This window comes from Myodes glareolus, chromosome 21 (genome assembly GCF_982192425.1).
Source record: "Myodes glareolus chromosome 21, mMyoGla1.1, whole genome shotgun sequence".
In the NCBI taxonomy this organism is placed as follows: Eukaryota; Metazoa; Chordata; class Mammalia; order Rodentia; family Cricetidae; genus Myodes; species Myodes glareolus.
The window spans coordinates 41428846-41456293 of NC_142046.1; the positions used below are offsets into that span (position 1 = coordinate 41428846).

At 43.4% G+C, this 27448-nt stretch overlaps 1 protein-coding gene and 1 long non-coding RNA gene across 2 annotated transcripts; one reads left to right on the forward strand and one right to left on the reverse strand.

Moving 5' to 3' along the window:
• Positions 1-759: 759 nt before the first annotated feature.
• Positions 760-2964, reverse strand: LOC146890430 (uncharacterized). The gene is made up of 2 exons (XR_014998842.2): positions 2592-2964; positions 760-2291 (listed from the first exon to the last, which is right to left on the reverse strand). It is a non-coding gene; the product is annotated as an uncharacterized LOC146890430 (long non-coding RNA).
• Positions 2952-23634, forward strand: Dapl1 (death associated protein like 1). The gene is made up of 4 exons (XM_048426236.3): positions 2952-3071; positions 13331-13418; positions 16929-16989; positions 23352-23634. The coding sequence occupies exons 1-4, from the start codon at positions 3014-3016 to the stop codon at positions 23463-23465; spliced, it is 321 nt and encodes a 106-aa protein (XP_048282193.3). The 5' UTR covers positions 2952-3013; the 3' UTR covers positions 23466-23634.
• Positions 23635-27448: the final 3814 nt, after the last annotated feature.

The following is a 27448-nucleotide window of genomic DNA, read 5'->3' on the forward strand; positions in this document are numbered from 1 at the left end:
ACTCCAGGGGTAATAACATGTTGCTCTTCTTTGGGAAGACTTTCATCCTTATAGAAGATCTGGTAGTATTTTTAAAAGCCAATAATGCTGACTCCAGCTAATTCATGGTCCGCAAAACAGACCTAGGCTTCTGATGACCGACTTAAAGACAGGCATTGAGAGCGCTCCACCTCTGGGCTAACTGCACACCAAGGGGATCAGAATGGACTCTTGGAGCTAAGGGCATGAAAAGAGACCACCCAGAAGGCAAAGCCCAGGCTGCATCCCCTTCCCTCCTACGGTTAAGCAGGTGGTTTGTCTCTTCATGGGTGATGACACCCTTTTATAGGTCACTTTTACAGTCCTGCTATAAACTCATAGTTTATTTTCTCGTTAGGGGTAAAGAGCAAAGCAAATGGTCGTATTACCCATTACAGGCTGAGCAGCCTTTATCTGAGATGCTCAGAACCAAAGTGTCCAGCTTGTGCTTTTTCAAGTCCTGGAATCCACACATGAGACCTCTTCAAGATGGGGCCCAAGTCTAAACATGAGGTTCATTGTGTATCACAAGTACTTGAGGGCAGAGTCAAGTCTGCACATGGTGTTCCAATAATTTTATGCCCACGAACACACACACACACACACACACACACACCTGTGTGTGAGCACCTGAACACACAGTTAATAAAAATAAACTCAAGAAGATTTTTTTTAAAAAGCCAACAGGTGATATACTACTTATAAACAACCCCTCAACATTTTACAGTACACATCCATCAATTTGTTTAATAAGCAGATATTCATATTATTTATTGAGATGTATTTTCACATACAGTAATATTCACCACTTTTATAGACAGTATGCCTGTGATTTATGAAACCACCCTATAGCAAGAAACGGAATAGATCCACCGCCCCCCAAAGCCCCTTCCCATTTCTTCACAGTTTGACCTCTCTCCTCTCTTCTGCAGCAGTCACTGATTCGATTACTCTTGCTCTCCTTCGTACCCACTGCCTTTTCTTCTCCCTCATGCTGGGGGTTCAGTAGGTCTACCTACATGCTATGTGAGTGCTCTTACACTGAGCCCTTCTGTTATTTTTTTTTAAATTTAAGTGTGTGAGTGTACGAGCATGTGGGTTTCCAAGGAGACCAGAAGAAGACGTGAGATCGCTTGGAGCTAGAGTTACAGGAGGCGTGAGTTCTGGGAACAGAACTCCAATCCTCTACACAGCAGCCTTCTTAACGACTGAGCTATTTTCCCAGCCCTTTTGGTACTAATTTGAGACAGGGTCCTATTACGTTGCTCTGGCTAGCCCCAAACTTACAGTCTTTTTGTCTCGGCTTCCTCAGTGTTAGGATTCTAGGTATGTGTCATCACATCTAGCTTGTTTTGTATATGAAATTATACTGCAAGCAACTTGTTTTATACTTTGATTTTTTGTTTTTTTAGTCTGGCGTATTTCATTTAGAATAATGATTTTGTGTCCCTCTGTGCTGTGCTTTTCTGTGACTGAGTTTTATACCGCTATGAGCATGTAGCACAAATTGTTTGTCCACTCCTCAGTTAATTAGTTAATGGGCTTTGGGGTTGTTTTTAACTTTTGTCAATTCTGAGTAGAACTGTTTTAGACATCCATACACACATTTCTATGTACACAAAAGCTTTTATTTCTCTTAGGAGAATTCCCAGCAATTGGATTATTGTTCCCACGATATACGCTAAGTATATTGAATTAACTTATAACATTTTTGCTTCTCTTATAGTCTCATAACATCGTGGAAGAAGCTCCTTTTGCTCCAGCATCTTCACTGATAATTTAATTTCTTTTCCTGCCATTGTGGCATTCTAGTACATAGGCAGAGATATTTCAACAGTGTTCCAGTTTGCGTTTCCCGAACTATTAAAGATGTTGACCATGTATTTCTTTGACAGGGGCTTGCTGTGAACCTCTCCACTGTGGATTGTGTTGTAAAGATTCTTTACACAGTGGTTTATATAGTCTTATATATTCTAGATAGTGATACTTCATCCAAATTGTATTCTATCAATATTTTCTCCCTTTTATGGTCTTTTTCAATTTCTTCTGAGTGCGTGTTTCTTTGTTTCATTTTTGTTTTTGAGGCAGAGTCTCTCTGCATAGCCCTGGCTGTAGAACTCACTCTGTAGAGCAGACTGATCTTGAACTCACAGAGATCCATCTGCCTCTGCTTACCAAGGACTGGGATTAAAGACTTGTGCCATCGCACCTGGCCAAAGAGCAGTTTTGGGTTGAAGAACAGTTTATCTGAGCACCATCTGCAAATGTTGACCCTGGAGATACAGCAATAAGTATTAATATATACATTGCATCTATCCATTTATAGACTACTATTTTATTGTATAATCACTAATATTTTTTCCATCGCTAAATATTACTTGAAGCAGGATTTGGAATATGCACTACATAGCATTCTCTTGGCCACATCTTAGTTTAGCTAAGCCTCTATTTGGGGGATATTTATATTAACTCCCTTCAAAGCAAACCAAAATAAGAAAGAAAAGAAATGCATGATCAATATATTTGCACGGAAGCCTCTTCTGTGCAATTATTTTCTTAGTATGAATTCTCACCACTGAAAAGGGCTCCAAAAGACATAGTGCTCACTCGCGATTGTCTCTTGGAAAGACCATCGACGTCTTGAAGAAAAGACGTTGTCTTGTCCACTGTGTCACGGCTGTATGTGTGACAAAGAGCCTCACACTTACTGGAGAGGACTGTTGATGTTACCGTCACCTTCTCTGCTTTCTCCTCAGAACTTTCTCTGTCCTGCAGACATCTATCTCCCTTGCTTTCCCAGATCAAAGAAAGAGGAGAAGACCTGCCAAGGAGATTCAGTCCAGGGCAGCTGAGTGACAAGCCCAGTTGTTGCTCAGCAATACCCTCAAGGGGCCCCACCCCCCTGCAGTTATAAAGCCCTAGTGAGGTGAGGTGGGGCAACCACAACTGGCACTCAGCCTCCAGAGCACCAACAAGGCACTGGCACACAGGCGCTATGGCAAACGACGTGCAAGTCCCGTTGTCCCCGCTGAAAGGGCGGCACGCTCCTGCAGGTAGGTCCCCCGCAACGACGTGGCTCCGGCAGCTGCAGGGGCTATCTCGCCCCCTTTCATCCTCCCAGAAGCAACTCTGCAAAACCAAAGTTGGAAGTCCACAGCTGTCCCAGCAGCCTGAGCTCCTCTCTGGCTGTAGATGAGCTGGGGGCATACCCTCACCTGTGTGAGTTACCCCCATGGGGATAATACCCTCCTCAGTGTCCCACTTCTCACGCTGCTTCTGTAACATACCCACGGTTAGGACGTCATACTGACTCCGGGCAGAGAACAGTGCCCCTTTTCCACTTCTGGAGTCTTTGGGGTTGGGCAAAGCTATCAGTACCTTCTAATAAGCACCCAGGGACTGGAGGGGCTCTAACATCTCGAGTGTCTCCGGTCTTTAAATGCATGCTCTTCGCATCGACTCTGCGGACTATAGACCCTAGCTCTCCTGTAACTACGTATATGTTTACATAGCTTGGCTAGCACGCACAGGCCTGTTTTTAGTCAGCTTTACATTCTTCCAACTGCTGTGCTTGTCTCCTGACATCTCAAAAACTTGGCTGCTTGGTGCTGGCCTGTCTCCACTTACAGAACCTGTTTGTGTAATGCTTTGGTACCTCTCAGAGGAGGCTGAGGCCTCCAAGCCGCAGGCCGGTATGACAGGCACAGGCTGTGCAGAGGATGGGGGAATCTGATGGAGACCCAGCACATTCTGGAAGGCAGCCCAGTAGACTAGACTTTTCTGGCGTCTTCTAGACACCATGTCCGATCTCCTTTGTCAGTCTACTGACATGCTACCCTTGTACTTGAACTTAGCAATTTTTAACATTAAAAATGTAAAGGTATTGATGCAAACGAATGGGGAGCTGTGCATCCAGTCGTTAGGCGGACTCGTATGTTGCACAAAGGAGAAGAAATACGCCACTCCCTTCATGCCTCTTCCACTTTAGAAAATGATCCAACTAAAAAATCTGATTTGCTACAGTACATTTATGCCCAAAGTTAAACCTAAACAAATGGTTCCTTTGGCTTAAGTCAATTTCAGAAGTGCATGTTTGAACACCACCACCAGGAACTGCCTGTCCCCGTCACTAATGATTGCTAATTACTCTGTGTACATAGCACACCATGACTCCATCAAGCATGTCACAATGCCTCCGGCATGACAATGAATTATTAGGAACTGTGACACTGCAGATAAGAAGTTTGGGATGATTGGAACGGAGAGGCAGGCCGACCTGCATCCCACTGAGCTCAAGAGAACAAAGGAGCGTCACCCTTCAGCTGGTTCCACCCCCCTTTTTTTTTTAAAGTCTGAGCCAGTTTGCAGTATTGCAAGTTGTGATTTATGGAACAAAGCTCGTAAGATGCCAAGAATTCTATTAAATTTTCACCTGATATTTAGAAGCAAAATACAGGTGTCTGACAGCAGGAAGGTGATGCCATATTAGTGGGAAGGTAAGGCATGGCAGTCAGAACCCGACAGAGTAGGGTTTGAGCTTCACTTGTAATTTGCATCTCGGAGCCTCGCTTTTCTTACCTATGGAAAGGGTGATAAGTAACAGCAATCTGGTAAAGCTATTGTGTGATGAGAAGGGACAGTGAGCATAAATAAGGGACGTGATCCTTAAACGTTGACCCCTTGAAAACGCAGGCCTCGCAAGATCCACTGTGGTCAGCAGAATGATCTTTCCGGTACCTGCTGCGGGACTCCGGACAAAAAAAAACAATTGCTCTGGGAAAAGACACTAGCGATTTTCAGTATAGTCATGAATGAAGCCACTTGGAAATCGGCTAACCATAACTCTCCCACCCCGTGCATGTGTGCTGGGCACTTCCTTTACATGTGTTAATGTAATATATCACACCACTGTTAGCCTTGATTTTACATTTATGCCCTGGAACAAGACAATGTCAGTCATGAAGCAGCCTGGGCTCTAGGAAGCATAACTTTGAATTTCCCGCTGTTTTGGTTTACCTTTATCTTAGTTTTATAATCACCCCATTGCATGAATGGCAACACCAAAGTGTTGTGAGCAGAAGACGGTCCAGGGACGCCAAATGCATAACAAATAGAAAGACAAACCGTCGCTCCCCAGGTCATCTCCAGTCCTGCACGTTTTAAATTGACTTAAGTCAAAGAACTCAGAAATGTGCTGCGGGCCAGCTGTGAACTGCCAGAGGCATTTTCGGGCTTGTGAAGAGAACAGGAGAGGTTATGAGGAAAGGTTATCATGAAGAATCCCAGAGGCGACCGTAACTGCCTAAGGACCAGTGTCTTTTAAAACAAGCAAAATGGAGGGCGGGAGGGATGGCATAGGTCAGTGTGCATGCGTGCGTGCGTGTGTGTTAAAGAATACATAAAAGGTATTTTATTAAAACAATAAAAATAGGTCAGGATCATGCCTTTAGTTCCAGCACTCAGGAGGCAGAGGCAGGCAGATCTCTGTGTATTCAATGACAGCCTGGTCTGCAAAGAAAATTCCTGGTCAGCTGGGAATCTACATAGTGAGATTCTGTCCCCTCAAAAAAAATAATTTTAAAAAGACATGAAAACTAAACAAAATGAAAGCTTGGTTTTTCTCAGTCCAGCTAGTTAACTCATGGAGTTTAGGGAGAACAGATCTGGGGAGTTGAAAAAGAAATGTATGAGATCCACTGCCCAAAACATTGCGGAGAAGGGGGCTGGTGTCTGCAAGGGCAGCCGCCAGTCTCTCAGAGTCAATCTTACACCTGCATAACATAGAAACTCCTAGAAATGGCAGCAACGCTCCAGATAAACGACGCTCTGCAGAGAAGCCACACAAAGGAGCACACTAAAAGTCAGAGAGGCCAAGAGACCCTGCTAACTCCATACAGCCCTGAGACTGGAAGATAATTGGCTTTGTGATGAAATTTTCTTTCTCCAAAAATGCCCCTTCTCTTGAGAATTTTTCAGGGGTCTTGATTGGCCACCAAAATTTACTGACTGTCCACTGAGCAGCCTATAAGCACTGGCCTCTTCATGAGATCTTCAAGGAAGTTTTCAGCTGTAAAGCAGAGTGTGGGCAACCTTTGCGTTTTCTTGCTTCCTTTGACACATTCTGGACGGTCTAGGGAAAGAAAGGGGCCAGTTTCTCTTACAGACTGGTTTTGGGCTTGTCTATTCGCTGCGAAATACTGGGAAAAACCTTAACTAGAAACTGCATAATTTGAGACTATAAGATCAACCTTTGAAAAACTACAAACCACAAACTCTACCAGAAGAAGTCAGCTCTAACCAAAGACAGGAAGGGAAAGGTTCAGTCCTGCACCAACACAGGTTTTCTACCGAAACAACCTGAAAGAACCTCACTTTATACTTCTGTAGATTCTAGTTCATTTTACTCACCAAAAGTACTGAAAATCTTATTGTATTTATATTCAAATTAGTATTTATGGTCCATTAAGATAGTAAACCTAGTCACATTTTACTGTGTCTAATTGCAGTTGGTTTTACACAAATATTCTAGAGAAAATGCAGTCCAAATATGAAGCTGGGAGGGGGGATGCGTGTAAGTTTGAAAGGGTTGATTTAGACACAGTGGCTCCTTAGAAAGATCTCCCAATCATCCGCGGGGTCAAGAAAACAGGGTGACTGTCGTAGGCTATAGTGGCAGTTTGTCTAGATCCTGCGAGACCAGTGTTCCCAGCAGAGCTTTGAAAATGACCCTCCCATAAACTGGTTCCAACTGATTCACTCACCCCAAGTTTGTGAGAGCCTTATTCTAGAAACCAGGGCATCCACCCACAAAACAGGAATATCATCTGTCTTGCCATGATGAAATCGTCTTCCCTAAATGTCTTTGCTTTAGTCTTAAGAATGAAGAACTTCTGCAATGTGTGTTTCTAAAATATCCCTTGGTGTTTGGTTCCCTGTTAAGTGTGGACGCCCATTCCCAGGTGAGGCAAGTGATGGACACTCTTTTAGCAGTAGTTTAGGAAGGTTAGGAAGACAGTAAGAACCTCATTGACAATGACCGTGTGACTCGATTTCTGCTAAGCTCCTCAGGATTCCCCTAGGATGCCCATGACAAACGAACCTTTTTCCCTTGCTCTAATATGCCGCGAGGCACTGACCATTGTACCAGCAATGTACTTTGCACTGACTCACACAGCTATTCTGAAAATTTTCTTATGTGAGATTCACTCTGCCCTTCCCTTCTGGACCAATCTAAAACAAATCTTAAGAATAATAACTACTAGTTATCAAGCGCCTGCCATGCACCAAAGGGTTGTGCATCTTGTTTTAAGTAGTCTCCATTTTTTTTTAAGTCTATATTTATTTATATATGTGAGTGGTGTCTCCCCAGCACCAGCACACACACACATGGAGGCGAGAAGACAACCGGCAAGAGTCAGATCTCATCTTCCACCATGTGGGTCCTGGTGATCGAACTCAAGTTAGCAGGCTTGGCGACAAGCATCCTTACCCACTGCTGTTTGGCCAGTCTGATTTACGTATCTTTATTCTCACAAATACCTCTGAACAGTGGGACTTACTCCCTTTTGAGGGATGTGGAAGCCAAGTCTGAAAGAAAACTAGATAGTTAGCTCACAGCCACTTTATGAGTCTGTTCTTTGTTAGCATGAAATACCGCAGACAGGCTAACTTTGTGAATAAAACGGGCTTATTTAGCTCCCAGTTCGGGAAATTGGCTCTCTGGTGAGGACTTTATGGTAGAGGCAGGACTTCATGCATGAGAGAGCTAGAATCACCCACAGACGGCAAGAGGAAGACTGACCACAGACAGCAAGAGGAAGATTGTCAGGGGTCCCTCTATCACTCCCAAGGGCCATTCTCAACTGACCTAGGGATCTCCCAGGAGACCCCACCGCTTATCAATCACCACCCCGAGGACCAGCTTCCCATCTGTCAGCCCTTGGAGGACAAACTCAAACTACAGGCCCATCAATCACAGCAGTCTCATGGCTTTGGGGAGTGAAGAGGCCCTACTTCGCCCAGCGTTTCCTCAGGACTCCCATGACTATGACATGACCCCTGGCCCTGCCAAACTTTGGTGACCCTCACCTGCCTCTCGTGGTCTTACTGGATTGCAGAGTTCCTTCTGGGATCCCCCTCCTTTCTCTCTCTCTAATCGTTCTCCTTCAGAGACTCTCAAGAGTCCTTCCAAGTGAACTAAACATTGCTGAAAACAAAGATCTAATGAACCACATTAAGGAAAAAAAAAACTCATATGACCATATCCATAAATGTTAAAAAAAATTGTTGAAATCTAGTATCTCTTCAAATAATAGAATAATATGGAATGATAATAGAAGGATAGTCCCTAAATGTGATGAAAATTCATAATGTGTGTATTATAGGAATAGATATGTAGGAATAAAAGGCCACACAAAGAATGTATTACATTTAATAAGGAAACACAAGCTCTAAAAATCAGAAAGACAAAAATGTCCACAATCACCACTATTTCACATTTTCCTAAAGGAGACATATTATTCTTTGTAAATTATATTTTTTCACCTAGAAAACCTATAGAAAGCTATAATAAACAGTAATAGAATTCTCTACAACTTAAGTATAAAACTAACTACAATAAACTTACAAATATTCAGCTAATTTTTTCAGGTTCAAGTTTGTTGTTTGGGCATGAAGAGTAGACCTGATTTACAACAGCAGTATCAACAAAGATAAAACGCTTACCAAAGGGGGAACCTAAGCATAAGCCTATAAAATTGATCTGGACAAATTTCCAAGGGACTCAGAAGAGGTAAACAATAGAAAATCACACATATTCTCAAATACAGAGCCACCAGTATTATAATGACATAAATTTTCCTCTTTAACAATATCCATAAATTTACCCAGGTGTGGTGGTATAATCTCAGTTCTCAGGAGGCTGATGTAGAAGAGTCATAAGTTCAAGGCGACCCTGGAATACACAGTAATACTGTATCTCAAAATAAAAAAATCTTACAAATTAAAAAAATAAAAATACATCATCAAGAATTTATAGGAAATTAGCTGAACAGTGGTGCTGCATGCCTTTAATCCAAAGTCACAGAGAATCCCTGTCTCAAACAACCAATTTTTTAAAAAAAGACTTTGTAGGGAATTAACAATTTTTAAAGTTCTTGGAAAAATAAACAATAGATCATAAAATTGGTTTTTTTTGTTTTTTTTTTTTGAGACAGGGTTTCCCTGTGTAACAGTCCTAGCTGTCCTGGAACTAGCTCTTGTAGACCAGGCTGGCCTTGAACTCACAGAGATTCACCTGCCTCTGCCTCCCAAGAGCTGAGATTAAAGGTGTACAGCACCACTGCCCAGTAAAATTCATTAAATAAAATGTAACAAGATGAATTGTCAAGTACTATAGTATACTATAATACTTCAACTATTCAACTACAAATATACTTATAGTGATAGCTGTACAAATTAATTGAATGGAAAGTTCAGAAATACTCATAGACGTACATGTTTTAACACACTCTTAAATACTCCCATATATATGTATATATGGTGGTTTGAAAAAAAATGGTCCCCAAAGAGAATGACACTATTAGGAAGTATGACCTTGTTGTAGAAAGTGTGTCACTGTGGGGCAGGCTTTGAGGTCTCTTTTGCTCAAGTTTCCCTCAGTGTGACAGTCAGTTGACTTCCTGTTGCCTGCAAGATGTAGGACTCTCAACTCCAGCGCCATGTCTGCCTGCACACTGCCATGCTCCCTGTCATGAGGATAATGGACGGAACCTCTGAAACTGTAAGCAAGCCATTGTGGGATATTTGTACATATATGATATATGTATGTATGATATAAAGAGGTATTGCTGTGGTTGGGATAATAAAAGCCTGAACGGCTAATAGTTAGGCAGGAGAGTAGAGGTAGGACTTCTGGAAAGAGAGAGAACTCTGGAAAAAAGAAAGGGAGATTAGCCAGCAAGATATGGAGAAGAAACAGGAGATACAAGATGGAAGAAAGGTAATACCATGTGGCAGAACGTAGATTAATATAAACAGGTTACCTCAAGTTATAAGAGAAAGCAGGATAAGCCTAAGCTAAGGGCGAGCTTTTGTAATTAATAACAAGTCTCCATGTTGTTATTTGTGAGCTGGAGGTCCCAACGAAAAAGCTCCCATCCCAATAAAATATTTTATTTATAAGAGTTGCCATGGTCATGATGTCCCTTCACAGCAATAGAAACCATCCCAAGATAATTTTTGTGTACATATATATATATATATGTGTGTGTGTGTGTGTGTGTGTGTGTGTGTGTGTACATATATGTCTAAGAACTCAGTGGACAGTAAAGGTGCATTTCAAATTGACAGGGAAAAGATTAATTTTCAATATTTGGATCAACTAAAACAATCTTACATCAAACCAGGTGTGTGGTGCGTGCCTGTAACTGCAGCCCACAGGTGGTAGAGGTATGAGGACTTGGAGTCTGAGGGCAGCTTGGACTATGCCGGGAGGCCTGGGTTCATAGCAAAATCCAGTCTCAACAGCCTCAAAACAAAGCAAGAAAAGTTGCCTCTTCTTTATGACTTGCATCAACTGTATCACTGAAGGACCAGGGACATAAGGATATAGCCAGAGCCTGGCTTCACAAGATGAAGACACTGAACTTCTAGAAGACAGCAGAGAATGGTCAGCAAAAATCCCATTTCCTTACAGATCCATCCGGGACTGACAAGTCTACATAAGAACAATAAAGGTTTGCAATGGGCAGACATTATCAATAAGTTTAAAAAAAAAAAGCAGTAACTGGTACAATTAATCAATTTGCATTTCACAAACTGCTCCTAAAATTCAGTAAGAAAGAGATGAAAGACTAGTAATCCAGTGGGGGGGGGGAGGAAGTTGGGCAAAAGTCACGGAAAAAAAAATCCGAACACCCTTCTAAAACAAGCTTAAGCTGTAATACAAGAATGAAATGCAAATTAAAGCAACGAGATACTGTAACCTGGAGTTTGGGGACAAAAGCCTTGGCTCTGGCAGCCCCAAGTAGCTAAGTTTGGCCATTTTCCCTAACATGCCAGTTAAAGACGTGAGCAGTGATCAAAAGCAGAGAAGAGATTTGATCTGTGTGCTTCGGGGAAAGGAACAGATGAAGAGATCCAGCGACCCCAACTTCATCTTTCAGGCCCTGGCATGAGCTTGAGGCTTAGGATTTATTATTCTTTATATTAGTGTAAGTATGTGTGAGTCCCGAAAAGGCTGTGCGCGACCCAGGTGCCTGAGCTAGTGTGGATGCTGGGACGGAACCAGTTCTCCCCAAGATCGCAAGCACTTAGTGCTGATCCGTGTCTCTAGACCCAGTCCAAGCCTTAGGTTTAAATACAAGGAGAATCAGGAAGGATAATGTGAAACTATTTTCTTTCCCCAACCAAGCCATCTGACCCCTCCCGCTTTCTAACACGTAGGCATAAGGCAGGTAACCCAGATGAAGGCAACAGCACAAAATGAAGGCTGGGATGCTGGGCTTCCATCCTGCTTCCAGTGACTTTCTTACAGGACCCAAGACAGCTTCTCCATGCCTGTTACAGTTCTAATCTATAGATTATGAGTTGATAAAACATCTTCTAGCTCATTGCCTGGAGAAACAATTGCTACCATGGCAGCTGGTGAGACTGTAAACTGGCGTAACCTCTGTGAGGGCCAGTTCAGCCGGATTTAAGGAAATTCCAAATACACGAAGCAAAGTCACTTCTAGAAATACAATGCACAGATAACCGTGTGCTTGTACGACACTATGTCTACAAAGGATGCTCATTGCAGCTCTGTTTATGAATTAGAAACGAGCGAGACACTTAGCATTAGCAAAGTGGCTAAGTCAACACGGAAGGTTTTCATATGGAATTGCAAAACAGATATTAAGAAGAAAGGCACACTGGGCGGTGGTGGCGCATGCCTTTAATCCAGCATTCTGAAGGCAGAGGCAGGAGGATCTCTGTGAGTTCGGGGCCAGCCTGGTCTACAGAGCGAGTTCCAGGACAGCCAGAGCTACACAGAGAAACCCTGTCTTGGGGTCGGGGAGAAGAAGGGAAAGGAGGGGGGAGGAGAAGAATAAAGACGGAGATATGTAGAATAAAGACAGAGAAATGCAGAACATTCTATAAAATGTGTGGTTAAGGCAAGGGGAAGGAAGGGAATAAATCAGATACAGAACAGTTAGTATCTTATTCTACCATTTAAAACAAAGACTGCGTCTAATAACATCTGTTGGTGAAAACGAGGAACTCGGAACTTGGGGTTTAGCAGTGTCCAGGGAGGTTGTCTGCAGGTGGAAGGAGATGGTGGCAGAGTCACAAATCTTTCATGTTTCCTGACCTGTGCACCTTCTGCACTTAAATATTAACATTTATAAGAAGAGAAATAAAGTCAGCCCATAAAGGCTTGAGACACAGGTTTTCTTTATTTTCCACTGGAATTAGTTTTAGAGAATTGCCCAAGTGGCGCTTCCGTGAAGAGAATTTATCAGGTTCAAGCACATCAACGTCCATGTAGCCACTTTTCATTTGAGCGTGTCAGGTTTTAGATGTGTGATTTTTCTGAGAAAGGAGGGAAGCATTTGTTTTGACTTGCAATCTGAAGCGGGCTGTTCCTTTTCCAAAGCTGATTTCAGCTGACACTGTTAAACATTTGAATTGCTTTCAGGTCGTCTGTAGCCTAATTAACACTAATTGAACTCTTGAATGGCATGACTATTAATACAATTTAATTACTCATTAGAATCTCAGAGCTTAGCCAACATGGAGGTTTGGGGTCTGAGATGAAGGTGGCTGTCCCCTGGAATTCAGAGCCCTTCGTTTGAGTTAAATGTCGGTTAACACCCTGAAATTTGGCTCATCTCTCGGAATCTGACATTTGAAAGCTTCCGTTGAAAAAACAAAAGTGCAAGCCATGCAAAAGCTTTAGTCTTGTGGGAAAACAGAGGGGTCACATTGTAATTATGGGTTGCTATCTTGAAGATTGTAATTGGTTTGATAACAAGAGGGAAAAAAACTGTTTTTCAGCTAAATGCCTAAGGGAGTGTGTTGTTATTCTTCCTAAGTCTGAGGCGTGACCTTCTGCCTTTTCAACCTCGTTTCCACCTCTCTGAGCAGAATAAAGCAAACCCCAGACCTTCCCCCCTCCCTGCCCTGGTTTCCTTAGATTTTATTTTTCTTTAATTCTGTTGTTTAGAAAAAAGTGTTTTTTTCTATGTCAGTCTGGAAACTCATGTTCGACGGGAGTCCTGTCTGAAAAACAAAGCTGTTCTAACGTGCACGCCTGCTTATTGTTTCCCAGTGAAAGCTGGAGGGATGCGGATTTCCAAGAAACAAGAGATGGGCGTTTTGGAAAGACACACCAAAAAACCAGGACTGGAGAAAACAAGGTAGGGACTGCTTATAGTTCTGCTCCCAGAAGTTATTTGGGGACAAACCAAGGCCCCCAAGGATTTCGGGGGAGGCAGCCAGGCTTGGGTGAGGGCGATCATCGTGATGAGTACTGGTTCTGAGATACCAGCTGGAGCGTTGCCCCATTACACCCTACCCGCCCTCCTCTCTGCAGCCACCCAGCTGCCTCCTAAAGTGGTCCTAAATGCATCCGACCCCAACGCTCACCCATTCATCTTATTTTCTTTAAATACTGCACCTCCTCTGGCCTGTCTCATATCGTGCTCTATGATATCTATAAAGAATAACTGCCTCTAAAATTTTGAAACTGCCCTTCCCTTATTTAAGAAAATAGTCACTGTGCGCTGGCTAGTTTTGTGTCAACTCGACACAGGCACAACACAAACGACACAGTCACTTGGGAAGAGGAAAGCGCGGTAGAGAAGATGCCCTACCAGACAGGCCTGTAAGCAAGCCTATGGGACATTCTCTTGCTTGAGGACTGATATGGGATGGCCCAGCTCCCTAAGAGAAGCCAGCCAGTACACAGCATCCCTCCATGGCCTCTGCTTCAGTACCTGTCCCCAGGTTCCTGCCCTGCTTGAGTTTCTTTTTTTATTATTGTATTTATTTATGTTTGTTTGTTTGTGGTATCAGTTTCTCCATCTGCATGTGTCCCTGCACACCAGAAGAGGGCATCAGGGCATCAGATCCCATTATAGATGGTTGTGAGTCACCGCATGGTTGGTGGGAATTGAACTCAGGACCTCCGGAAAAGCAGTCCGTGCTCTTAATTAACCACTGAGCCAGTCCAGAGTTCCCTCAGTGATGGACTGTTACCTGGAAATGTAAGAGGAAACTAACCCTTTCCTCCCCACGTTGCTTATGGCCATGGTGTTTATCACAATGACCGAAACCGTAACTATGACCAAGCTTGAAAGCATACCAACACTGGGGTTGTTTTCCTCCCTCTTTCTACCATGACCTTGACATTATAAAGTTAGAGGTCAGAGCTGGTGCATCCTATACACACAGAGACTGATGACTTGCTTAAGGAAAATGAGTGTATTTGGAAAAGAAATGAACACACTGACCTGATTCCTCCAAGTAGCTCAATGAGGAATGATGCTTCGGAGACTGGTTTCCATGGAGGACTATGAGTGATTCAAAAGAAATTGTTTAAAGGATGCTCAGAAAACCTGCTTACGTCTCACAGAGAAAATGTGGAGGGAAACAGATGTAATTTCTTTGTCCCTTTCATACCAAATTATTGGCCTTGTGTGTGTGTGTGTGTGTGTGTGTGTGTGTGTGTAGTGTTTATGCGCATGTATGCTCACACATGTGGAGACCCATAGTTTACATCAGGTGTCCTTCTCAACCGTTCTCCACTTTATTGAGCTCACTGCTCTGGCTGGTATAGACAGCCAGTTTGCCCCAGGGCTCTCCTGCCTCTGCATCTTAAGTGCTGAGGTTATAGACAGGCTACTCTGTCTACCTGGATGTATGTGGGCTCTAGAGATCCAAACTCAGGTCCTCGTGCTTGTATGGCACGCATTTTCTCCACCGAACCATCTTCCCAGCCCCCAAGTAAAGTTATTTTTAAATTACTTTTCAAAGCTTTTTATTTTTCCAATATGCGGAAGGGATTTTTGTAAAGGATTTCACACACGAATGAAAGAATGAACTACTGGTAGATTTCCACGAGTAACAAGTCTGCTGCCTCTTCTTATACCAGAAAATAGCAATCCCGTGATGAACGTGAAACTTTAAATTTTCAAGAGTGAGACCCACACAGTGCTTATCTTCTCACCCAGCATCCAGGGCAGCTCCCAGGATCACAAGTACACATGCTGGAAATGGTATCAGACTGCAATGACTCGGAAGATGGTTAAGTCAGGGAGCCTGCCTTGTTCTTAAGAGTGCCAAGCAGAAGCCCGATTTGCCAATATACCAGTTCTTCAAGCCAGGGACTCTGAAAAATTAAAATGGTCAAGCAATGGACAAGTCATTGATTTCTCTGCACTTCAGAGAAGCAGGAGCTTACTATTAGTCTCAGTTCAACTGGGCAGGAGTTGGCTAAAGAGTAGTGAGGTGGTGCTCAGATGACCAGAGGGTGTTTGCTAGTGATCACAGATGACTACAGAATTTAAACAACGGCACCTCTCTCCCTGATGCCCACCTGCCAGGGTCAGATTCAGGTTTCAAAAAACCTGTCAACCTACAGGATGCCTGGGAGCCGCTACCAATGAGTTGGCAAAAGTCAATGTCTGAGAACCCATGACAGGTCAGTAGATTCTTCTTCACTGTGACTACCCTCCTCCCCTCCCCAGCTGAGCATAGAATTGTCCATGTCTACTTTCCTGACAATCACTTCTTAGAGAACAATTTTTATTTATTTTTGTTTGTATGCTTTTTATGTTTCGAGGTAGGGTTTCTCTGTGTAGCTCTGGCTTTCCTGAAACTCTCTCTAAAGAGCAGAGATATGCCTGCCTGTGCCTCCTAAGCACTGGGAATAAAGACAGGTGCCACCACCATCCGTCTACAGAACAGTTTTAAAACACAGGAAACACTTCTCTCATAATCATTGGTCTAGATCCCTAATAGCTTCTAGCAACCAACACAAACCATGTAGAAAAAAGATGCACAAAACACAGAATTCGTTTAAGACACTGCACTGTGGACTTGGGCCTGACTGAAACCTTCCTATGGCATAGCATGACCAGAGATAAAGAAGGGAGACACAAGAGAACACGTGCTATCATGGCTTATTGTATGATATCCAAAGACAGAACCGGTGGTCTTTGCAGGGAACTGATTATTCCCAGAGGTCACTGATTTGACAAGTGTTTTAGTTTATGAATCCATGAACTATAGGCTTATAATATGTGCATTTTATGTGTGCATAGCATATGCCAGTGCAAAGATAAAAATCAGTTACAGTAGGAACTTGGTTTACAAAGCGTGGTGTGGCACATGCGGACATGGAGACAGAATGGTGTTCTCTGGGTGTTGCTGAGCACAGTAAAAACCTGCAGGAATCATTTGACCTCTTCAGCAGCAGTATTTTGAAAAACACAAACTTGTGTGTGTGTTCGTGTGTGTGTGTTTATGTGTATGCATACACAGAGACCAGAAGACAGCTTCAGGTATTGTTCCTCAGAAACAATTGGCTTTTTTTAATAACAGGTTTTCTCACTGGCCTGGGCCACCAAATAGGCGGGGCTGGCTGGCCAGCAAGCCCCTTTCTTTACCTCCCCAGTGCTGGAATGACACCTCCATACCTGGCTTTTCTTTTTTCTTCCCTGTGGGTTCTAGAGAGCAAACGCAGGCCTATCATGCACTTTTGCTGACTGTAACATCTCCCCAACCCAATAAGTAACCTTGTGGGGGTGGTGCTGGGGATTAAATCTAGGGTCTGTATAAACCAGGTCCACACTCTATCAACCACTGAGCTACATTCCCAGCCCCAAGCTTTGGATCTTACATAAAGACCCTTTTCATCTTCACAGTGCCATCCCAAACGCTGCCAAAATACAGATGTTGGATGCTCTAAACGACACGCTGGACAAGGTGAGCCATCCGTGCGGCGACTCACACGATACTCTGACTCTGTATTTGCCCGGTGGATCAAGTAACTCACGTGGGTCGGCAGACGACTAACTGAGATTTTTCCAGCCCCTGAGTTTGATGTCCTTGTGGGAGAAATCGATCTGTTCTCAGTTAGAAACACATAAAATAGTTCAAATGAGAACTGTTTCATTTAGAGATTCTCCCGAATCCCGGAAGGGTCTATTAATAAATCACTTCAAAACAAGACAAGGAATGATGAAGTGAGCACCATGAAGCCGAGTCTGGAGAACTTTTCATTGGTCCTCCCAGATATTTCTCAGGAACCGGCTTGTTTTATACAAAAGGCAGCGTGGTGTGCCGGGACCCTTCTTCTGTACCTCAGCATGTCCACAGGAAATATTTGATTTGTGACCATGGTGGATAGTGCAGGGCTGAGTGTTGATAGGATGAAGGGAGCCAAACATCATCTGGGTTTGTCTAGCAAAACACGTTTAAAGAGGGTGACCACTACTATTTTTCCTTTTAGAGCTTGAATTTATCCCAAGTAGCTCAAATAATGCAAAAAAGTCATATTGAGCAAAAAAGGAATTTGGGGTTTGGGACTCTGCAGCTAGTCCCATCCCCGACCCCATTCACCCACCCTTCATCCATCTGTCTGCCCATCCATGCTTGTCCCCACATCTTCACTCCCCATCCCTATCCCTACCAAACTCTGTAGGTAAACTTTATGCTCCCTTGCTCTGTTTTCACAAAGCAAGTGCACTGATCCTAAGGGTAATAAAGAGGGCCACTCTCTTTCTTCTGCTCACCCACTGACTGAACAAGCAGGACAGGGTTGCCTCTGCCTCTGTTTAGCAAGGACTTGAAGGTGTAAGGGCATTTCCGACTTCTCTCCCACACTACTGAGAATCGACAATTATTCTGAAATAAACCAGTAGACAGATCAGCAAGGAAAGGCCTAGAAGTTTATTGCATCCCCAGGAGCTAAACAGAAAAGTGAATGTCCAAGAGCCCAGCACAGAGTAGGAGCATACACCCTTGCAGCATAAAGGGAAAGGACATGGAGAATGTGAGCAATACAGAATATAAATCACTTTTAGGGGACTGAGTGGCTAGAACAGCCGACAGCCTGCTACCAAGTCTGCTCTGCTCTCTGTGTGGGGGTCAGCTCTTGCCTCCCTTCCTGAGATCTGCATCCGTTTCTTGGCTCTCAGATATCTGGGACAGAGCTTCACAGCAGCAGAGAATGTCCTGGAGGGTCTGGCCTTTGGGTAGAAAGAGGACTTCAGTGGGAGCCACTCCTGCACCTGCCGCCTACTTGGCTTTCTCAGTGTGTGGTATCAGTGAGCCAAGGGGCCATACTTTGAAGTATTGTGTTGCCAAAATCAGGATCTGAGGAGCAGCAACTCAGCTCTAGAAAGAGTCTCATGCCTTCCCCCCTTTCTTTGTGATGTGTATCTGTCTGTCTGTGTGACTGTGTCTGTGTATCTGTGTGTGTGTCTGTGTGGTCTTTTATGTGTATCTACGCAGAGACCAGAAGGGGGTGTTAGGTATCCTCTATTGGAATCCACCCATCCCTTTTTGAGGCAACTACCTTTTTTTGTCTTCCATTGCACTTGTATATATCAGCAATTATTCTGAAATAAACCAGTAGACAGATCAGCAAGGAAAGGCCTATGTATTCAGGGTACATAAGAATAAAAATTAATCTGTAGGACATGGTGTCACAAAACTTTTATTCCTAACACTTGGGAGGCGGAGGCAGATGGATCTCCATGAGTTCGAGGCCAGTCTGGTCCCCATAGCCAGTTCCAGGACAGTTAGGACTACATAGATAGACCCTGTCCCAAACCAAAAATAAAAGAGAGATCTATATCTTTATGATGTTTTCCTCTTGTATTAAAGTGGTTCCTCCCCCATACTATACATTATCACGAAGACCTAACTATTGGTCAGAAGAAATGCAATAGTATAATTGAGGACCGTATTTTTTGTATTTGCTAACATTCTTTCTCACTTTTGGCTAGTTATGTTGAGTCCCAAGAGCCCACAATGTTCCTGACCTTGATTTTGTAATAGTCTAACATGAATACTTCCTTCCTATAAAGCTTCACCAACCATTCCATCATTTGTCTACCAACCTGGGGTTTAAGATTTGGGAGATTGGAAACACACCCCCCCATACACACACACAGAGGGCTGGAACTGGATTAATCTAGGTGAGGAGCAGCTTGAACATTCTCCTCCCACTGTTTTCCTACATAGACTTCTTTCTCTCACCCCACCCTGCTGCTGCTTCTTCTCGGCCTCTCCCATTAGCTCTCCCCACCCACCTCGCCACCCCTACGCAGAATATTCGCACTGTGCAGTGGCCGCACACATTGCCAGATGTCACTGTAGGAAAGGCGTTGTGTGACCCAGACGCTTTCTGGGCCAACATCTGGGAGACCTGGCCATGGCTAACTTCCTGCCAGTCACTTTCAAAGGCAATTTGACTTTCAAGATGTCATATCGTTCCTCAAAGATTTATGACTTCTGAACTTTTCTTTTTAAGACAAAGGGAGGAAAAGATACTTTTTTTGAGTTGTGTTCTCAGCACACAAAGGTATCTGATTAAACTTTGACAATGTTTATGTTTTGTAGAGGTGTGATATTGGAGTCTGATTAGAGTTCAGGGACATTTTCCAAATCACCAGGCGTTGGGTCACTGGCCAAAGTTGCCCCCTGCCCCCCCCCCGCCTGTGAAATGGGATCCCAGGAAGGAAAACTATCAAAGGCATCTGTGAAATTAGGAGGGTTCCTCTCATTCCACAGATTAACATCTCCATCGGAGTGTCCTTGAATGTCACTGATGCAGAGTGTGTGTATCGCTTTACGTGCTTTGCTTAATAGGCTGTGCAAATGTAAGCGCCAACCCTGGAGTTGGAACTTAACAGCCGGGAAAGATAAATGGGCGAGTTGGCATCCGCTCAGTCCACCACACTTCAGCCTCAGAAGCAGAACCTGCCCTGGATCTCTTTCCCTTCCGAATTTACTTCAGAGCTCCAGGCAGACAAGTTTTGCTGGCTGGCTTCCCTGAAACTAAAAATAGGAGTTTTGAACTCACAGGTGTCTACAAGGAAGGAAAATTCTCAACACAGGAATCTCTCTCGTGTTTTCATGTTCAGCGACACCCCTGTAATGAAGCCAGGAGGCAGAATACACACACACACACACACACACACACACACACACACACACACCTCAACCTTGAATTCTTCCTCTTATGTTCTGTTAGGTGCTGTTGCTTTGGTGGCTCAGACAAGAAGCAAGTTTTATTCTACTAGCACTATCCCTTTACGATGACCATTGATTAAAACTCTAGAACTTTCCCAAGATGCAAGACTAAAATATAGATGGTTTAGACCATATTCTAGAAACTGACTTCTATTTGTTTCCAGTTCGGTTTTGATAATCTAATCTCAGTACCTTCAAAGACAAATAATCCATAGCAAAGACCCTGGTCTCCTGTAGCCCAGGCTAGCCTCAGACTCCTGGCCCTCATAACACCCCCCTCCAAATGCTGGGATTACAGGTGTGCCCTAGCACATCTGGCTGGAAGACAGTTTAAGACTCTCTGTCCGCAACCGCGACAATTCTCCATCAGAATGTTCCTGTTGACTGGGACAGGGATATGTCAAAGAGAACTTAACTATATTGTCATTGTAGTATTAAATTGTAGTATTGTCATGAATCTCTGGTGCTGACCCCCCCAAAACCTACACACTTTTAGTTTAACACTTGTCTTGTGTTGTTTTTGTTTTTAATATTATTTGTGTTCATTCTCTGAGAATTTCGCACAGTGTGTTTGGATCGTGTTCACCCTTTTTCCCCAATTGATCAATGCGGGAGGGCCCAGGTCATTGTGGACGGAACCTTCTCTGGCCTGGTGGTCCTGGGTGCTATAATAAAGCGGGTTGAGCAATCCATAGGGAGCAAGCCAGTAAAAGCATCCCTCTAACATCTCTGCATCAGCTCCTGCTTCCCGGTTCCTGCCCTGCTTGAGTTCCTGTCTTGACTTCCTTCCGTGACAGACTTAGCTGAAGGCAGATGATGAAACCCTTTCTTCCCCAAGCTGCTTTTGGTGAACTAAGACAAAGAGTGTTGTTTAATGGGTACTGTGTTTCGGTTTGGAGGTCAAGTTCCTTAGATGAGTAACAGTGGGATGGTACAGCAATATGAACATATTAATGTTACTGAACTGCAAAATACTTTTATAAATAGATAAAATGATCAATTTTATATTCTATGTTACCACAATTTTTTTTTAAAAAAAAAAAACCCAGAAATGAAGCCCTTGAGTTGTTTAAGATGACCCAGGACAGGGCCACTAACAAATCCATGCTTTGCCAAGAGACAAGGGGCCCTGGCGCTGTCCCTCCCTTCTGGTTTCCTAGCTCTGCCCATCGCCTCTCACACCTAAAGGACAGTGACAACTGTGGCTTTCTCCTTCCTGTCCCAACTTCCTGTCTTGGCCCCCTCATCCTGACTGATTACCCAGACCACAGTTCTAGCAGAGGCTCCCTTTGTTTTCCTGCTCCGTTTACCTCACATTTGACTTTCGGTAACTTGCCAGGTTGTTCTTCCTGCCTGTGACTTTTTTTCCTTAACTGTGATTTAAAGTCAACCTGAAATAACCCATCTGTTTCAAATGAAGCTAAAAACACCCACTCTGGAAACAAACCACTAAAGTCGGTGACCCCCAAAATTTCTTTTAGGCTCTAATGTTGAAAGAAAAAGAAAACACAGTACTCTCCCTTACCGTACTGCAAAACTCATATACACTGATGATAATTGCTCTGACTTAAAAAATAAATAAGTCCCCCATTTGTTTTCAAACTTCCAAGCAACATTTATAGCCAATATTAAATTATTTTGATCCCTTCTGCTGGAAAGTCAGTAGGGGACCATCCTTGGGGTTAATTAGCATATACTGTATCTGCTCATTGTAAGAGACAAAGTAGAAAAATACTTGTAAGTAAAACACTAAGAATTTCCCATGATCTTATTCTATGTGTGTGTGTGTGCGCGCGCATGTGCGCACGTACACACGCGGGTGTATTCACAATCCTATTCTGTGTGTGTGTGCGTGCATGCACATGTGTTCACATGTGCATTTAATGACCAAAAAAAGACTTCTCAGAGTCAAGTTTCACATGAAAGTCAATGCCGTTTGCAATAGCTCGGCCAGGGGTACCTGAGAAGAGATGGAAGGCAGACGCTCTCCCTAGTTTAGAAGAACCCATCAAACAATGTGCTACTTCGAGTCCTAACAGTCTATCTCCCCCCATATTTAGCTTGAGTGTCAAAACAAGGACAAATTCAATAGTGATATATTAAGTGCCTAGCAAGCCAAGGCCCCACTTCCTGGCTGGCTAACAGCCGTGTCTTGCTTGAGGTACTTTGGGACAATATTGATGAGCTTGGAAACCCAAAACTGAACAGACGCAAAGGTCACTGAGTCCAAACTCTTCCTAGGAATAATGCACAAATCACTCAGCAGCTCTGAAACCCTCCCCGTCTTAATCTGCGCAGAGTGTAAATCCCAGGGGATCTTTGGTCGATGGGAAATTTCTCTGACTGTCAGAAAGTCGCACAGTCTGTGTTCATCTGAATGCACTTCCTCACAGCTGACTAATGAGAATCGTTTTCACCTAAAACTAGTAAGCAACTTCTCAGTGTTCCTTCACCAGGCTGTGTAGTTTGAACCAGATGGAATGGCCACTCTTTACAAAAAAAAAAAAAAAAAAAAAAAAAAAAATTTAAAATGTACTGCCCTAATGAATACAATGATGTTTTCTAACTTCTTTCAGAAGGTCTTTTTCCTCATAGTTTGATAATTAAATAAATAATTTTCCCATCCTCAGAGCCTCTCCTTAATGTCGCCACATCCTTCTCAGAATATAACGCTCTGTGTTACTTACCCTAGTAGTAGAATCACCTGCGGCCACACATGTAGGTCACCATTTCTGCTTTTCAAGATGGGACCTCAAAAACAAAATATATAGCCTGATGTGGTGGTGATACTTCTGATCCCTTCAAAGGCTGAGGCCAGAGGATCATGAGTTCAAGGCTAGCCTAGACTTTAGCTTATTTATGTCATATGTTCCTGTGATAAAAGTTAAAGACATGCTAATGAAGGAAACAACAGTGTAGCACATACACTCCCATGGGCTGAGGGCTGGAAGTGCCTTGAAAGGAAGGTCTTGACAAAGGCTAAGAAAACTATGACTTGACCAACTGTATTGATTTTTTTTTACTGTAATATTGTATAACCCAATAGCTCCAATGTGCTATATTTCTTCTTCCCTTCTCATCCTTAGCTCAACCATAAATTTCCAGCAGCAGTTCACACAGCACATCAAAAGCCCACACCTGCCCTGGAGAAGGCCACTCCCCTGAAGCGGACCTACATTATCCAGCAGCCTCGAAAATGACGGGCCAGGATGTAAAACTCAGCCATCTGGTCAACCTCCCCATTATCTGACAGCTCAACAGACATGACCAACACTTCCTGTAGGCCTGCTGCCCTTGCTTGGTGAATAAAACAACTTTTGTATCTTCCCTTTTTACTTTGGATAATAAAGCTCCAAATTATAAACCCAATACATTCCTGGGCTCCTCCTGAATACTGACTCAGAGTTACTTCACACATGCTCAGTTCTCCTTGCAGACAAAGGTGAGGGTGGGGGGAGAGCACACTGAGCTTTGCAAAAATGAAAATTCTATGCAGACAAAGGAATACATCTTTCAGTTCGTTTGTCTTAGGATGGTGACGTTTTCACCTAAACCGAAATGCTCGCCTCAATTTCCTACATAAATACATAGTTTGTTTTGAAGGTTTGGTGAGGAAAGACGAAAATAACAAATTGATTACATAGTTCCTTTTGCTGAGGAATCAAAGATGGAAGGTAAATTGATCGCAAGCATATTTTCCCTCAAAGATTATTTTGGTAGAAAATCGCTGATAACCTCCCAGAAGGTGGATGCTCTAAACTGAGGAGATTGTAAGACTATGGTGTCTTACCCCTTTAGAGGCTTGGTGCAAAGTAAGTATTGTCATAACTAAGCCTGCTCCAACTTCCCTTCAACTCCACTGCATGGCTAGCTCCTTCCTATCCTTGGGTGACAGTAGGGGACAGTCACATTCCTGCTTCACAGCAGTGGCTATCACTCACTGTCCCACCATTCTGCACCCCTTGTAGATCATACTCTCCAACAATCAACTCTTCTCTTTACTTAGGGAAGGAGATCCACGCTTTATTCGTCACCTATCAGCTTTCCAATTAGCATTCCCGAGGGCAGTAATTCTCAATTTTCCCAATGCCATGAGCATTTAATACAGTTCCTCGTGTTGTGGTGACCCATGACCATAAAATTACTTTCGTTGTTATTTCATAACTGTAGTTTTGATAATGTTATGAATTGTAATAGAAATATCTGATATGCAGAATATCTGAGATGTGGCTCCTGTGAAAGGGACATTTGACACCCCCTCCCAGGGTCCCAACCCAACCCATAGTGCCCTGCTACTATGTGTCCTGCTATTGAATCTTATCTGAGAAGCCTAAGGCACCTGGTAAAACTCTGGTGGGGTGATGGAATAGATCAGCCTACTTCCTCCTCTGGATTGTTAAGATTTTTTCAGGAATAAATAATTTGTTGGGGACAATTTCAAGCCTTCAGTCAATATCAGCAAGAGTTCAAAAAAAAAATAATCCTAACCATTCCACCTAGGCTTAACCGAGGTCCCAGTACTTGGAGCTATTGTCAGAAAATTCTAAGGTTTAGAAGGCAGGGTTCTACTTCTGTCTCTCACTGATTCTGAAACCTTAAATAAACCACTTACCCTCTGTGACCCTTGTCAAATGGATGCAATTATACATGTCTCCCCAGTTGAAACCTCGAAGTCAAAGTGACCCCTAAGATTCATAAAAGCTATTTTAAGGTAGTGAGAGTAAGGTAGAAGCTGCCAGAATGAAAATAGTAAGAGACGAACAACTGCTAGGAGCAAATCACAGAAGTCCTTGAGCCCACAGATCTCCAGGAAAACCAGAAATGTTAAGCACACGGCATTATTTTTCCAAAGGGAAAGATGAAAAACCTGTTCTTACACCCAAAAAGTTGAGAATTAGGAGAGATTAACTGCCTATTGGTCTAGGTCATATCAAGCTCTTACAACCAAGACTAGAGGAGGCTAGTAATCCAAATGACCCTGATAGCCAGAGGTTCCCCCAAGCTCCAGCAACCAGAATCGAAGGTGGCTAAGAGTCCAAATGACCTCTATACTATCTGTATGACCAATACCAGGCAATACTCTTTGGCCCTTATGCTAATACAGGTAGTATATCTCTAGAACCCATTTTCTTGGAAGAAATGACATGTGCCCTGAGTTGAGATTCAATGTAATCATGCTTCCTTGTGCAGTAGGGATTATTTTTCCAAACTTTTTCCAAATTATTCTGAACTTCAATACATTGGGAGTAATTGTCTGTTATTAGACTCCCCACAGTCTGATACAGGTTGACCAAGTCAATCAGTGTGAGGTTTTCATTTTTATCTTTTCATGCAGTTCACTTCCTTGTATGCTACCTGCAGGGACCCCCCCCCCCAAACAAGGGATGGATCCCAACATAAAGAGTTCAGGGGGATGTCGAGGATTTGGGTTTGATGGGAGAAACATTAGGAGCAAAAGAGAAATGGAAAAGATGGAATGAAATGGGTCCAGTCACCCAACAGATGTGAGAAGAGAAGGGATGAAGGATGTACTGAGAGAGAGGATGCTCAAAGGCATACTTACTATACAGTGAAGGCACTAATTTACATCCACACCTGAGTGATTAACTACAAATCCCTGGAAGCAGCAAGTCTAGTGTTACCTTTAGATCTGAAAGGAAACTGGAATTGTCAGAAGAAAAAGGACCAGATTGATGAGAAAATCCCACAGTGATATGGCCTTGTGTGCGGAAAGTCAAGGGGACTCACACTCAGGGAGGAAAACCCTGCACAGATGTGCTGGGACTCCACTCAAGAGCTCCTGCTGTCACAGTTCCAGAAAGGGTTGTGCGATGGAGATTTCCTTCAGCTCATATCAAGTCGATAAAATGCTAGGTACTGTGCTCAAAAGATGAGGAAGGCACTGTCCCTGCCAACAGTGACAAAGGTGTGATAATCAGTCAATAGGAAGCAAGAACTGAGAAGTCATCTGAGGGTCACATGCAGTCAAGAAACCTGAGGTGACTCTGGGAACCAATGAGCCATGTCCCGAAACATTCAAGACACACACACACACACACACACACACACACACACACTTTACACCTTTGTTAACAAAATGTCAAACATCCTCAAAGCTTGGGTCAATATAGCTATTGAACCTTCATGTGTTTGTTATAGAACTTTGCAATGTGACCAATACTGTTTAGCCACGACATCTAGTTCCTTCCCTGCCTCCTCCTCTCCTCCTGGGTTATTTTGGAGCATGGTCCAAATACATCATTTTCTCTAGAAATGTGTCAATGCATTCTTCCTAAAAGATGGGTGCCTCCTCCCTTTCTTTCTTCCTTCCTCTCTCACTCTCTCCCCATTTCTTTGTCTCTTCCCCTATGCTTAAGCAGGCTCTTCACCAATACTGTGGAACAAAAGACAGTATCTTTGCTAAGCCACCAGGAATCTTTTACCGTAAAATGGAGATTGTCATTACCATACGAGTTACAAGAGCCAAAACAAACCAACAAGAGACACCGGGCTGAGACCATGAAACCAGAGCTGCAAAGGGGAGAACACACATTAGAAGATGGCTTTCAGACAGAAGGAGCGAGTGAATTGAACAAGAGGTTACAGTGAGTTAGCTAGAAGGATGGAAAGAAAGCGCCAGAGAACATGGATCCTTGCTGAGAACAATGTATAAAGAACCATCTCCAGGGCTGCTCAAAAACCTAGGCTGGAGCAAAACCCAAAGTAAATAAATGAAGGACAGACAAACCTGCCGTTACTCCACAGACAGTGGCAAGGCTTTCTGTGTGAGCGGCATTCTTCAGAAGGACCCGCAAACAAGCCTTGCATTTGGTGCATATGGTGCATGTAGTGTCAGCTGGGGTCACCATTCCCCTCTGACTAGATAAGATTACCTTAAATCCACCCCTATGGCTCCCTCCACACACCCATCCCATTTGCAGTGGAAGCTCAAGACGTCCTCAAGATGACTGGGAATTCCCAGGAGTTCCTCTGTCACGTGTCGCCTCTGATTTCTGATGAATTCATTCCTTGCTTCCTGTCCCTGTCTGCCACCTTGATCTGAACCCCCATCTTTTCATGCTGGCTGTCCTCCCCACTCTTCCTTTCCTTTTTCTTCTCCTCTCCCTGACTTCAGTCAAGCCAGTCATTCAGCTTTTTCTTGAATACCTCAAGATAGCTTCGC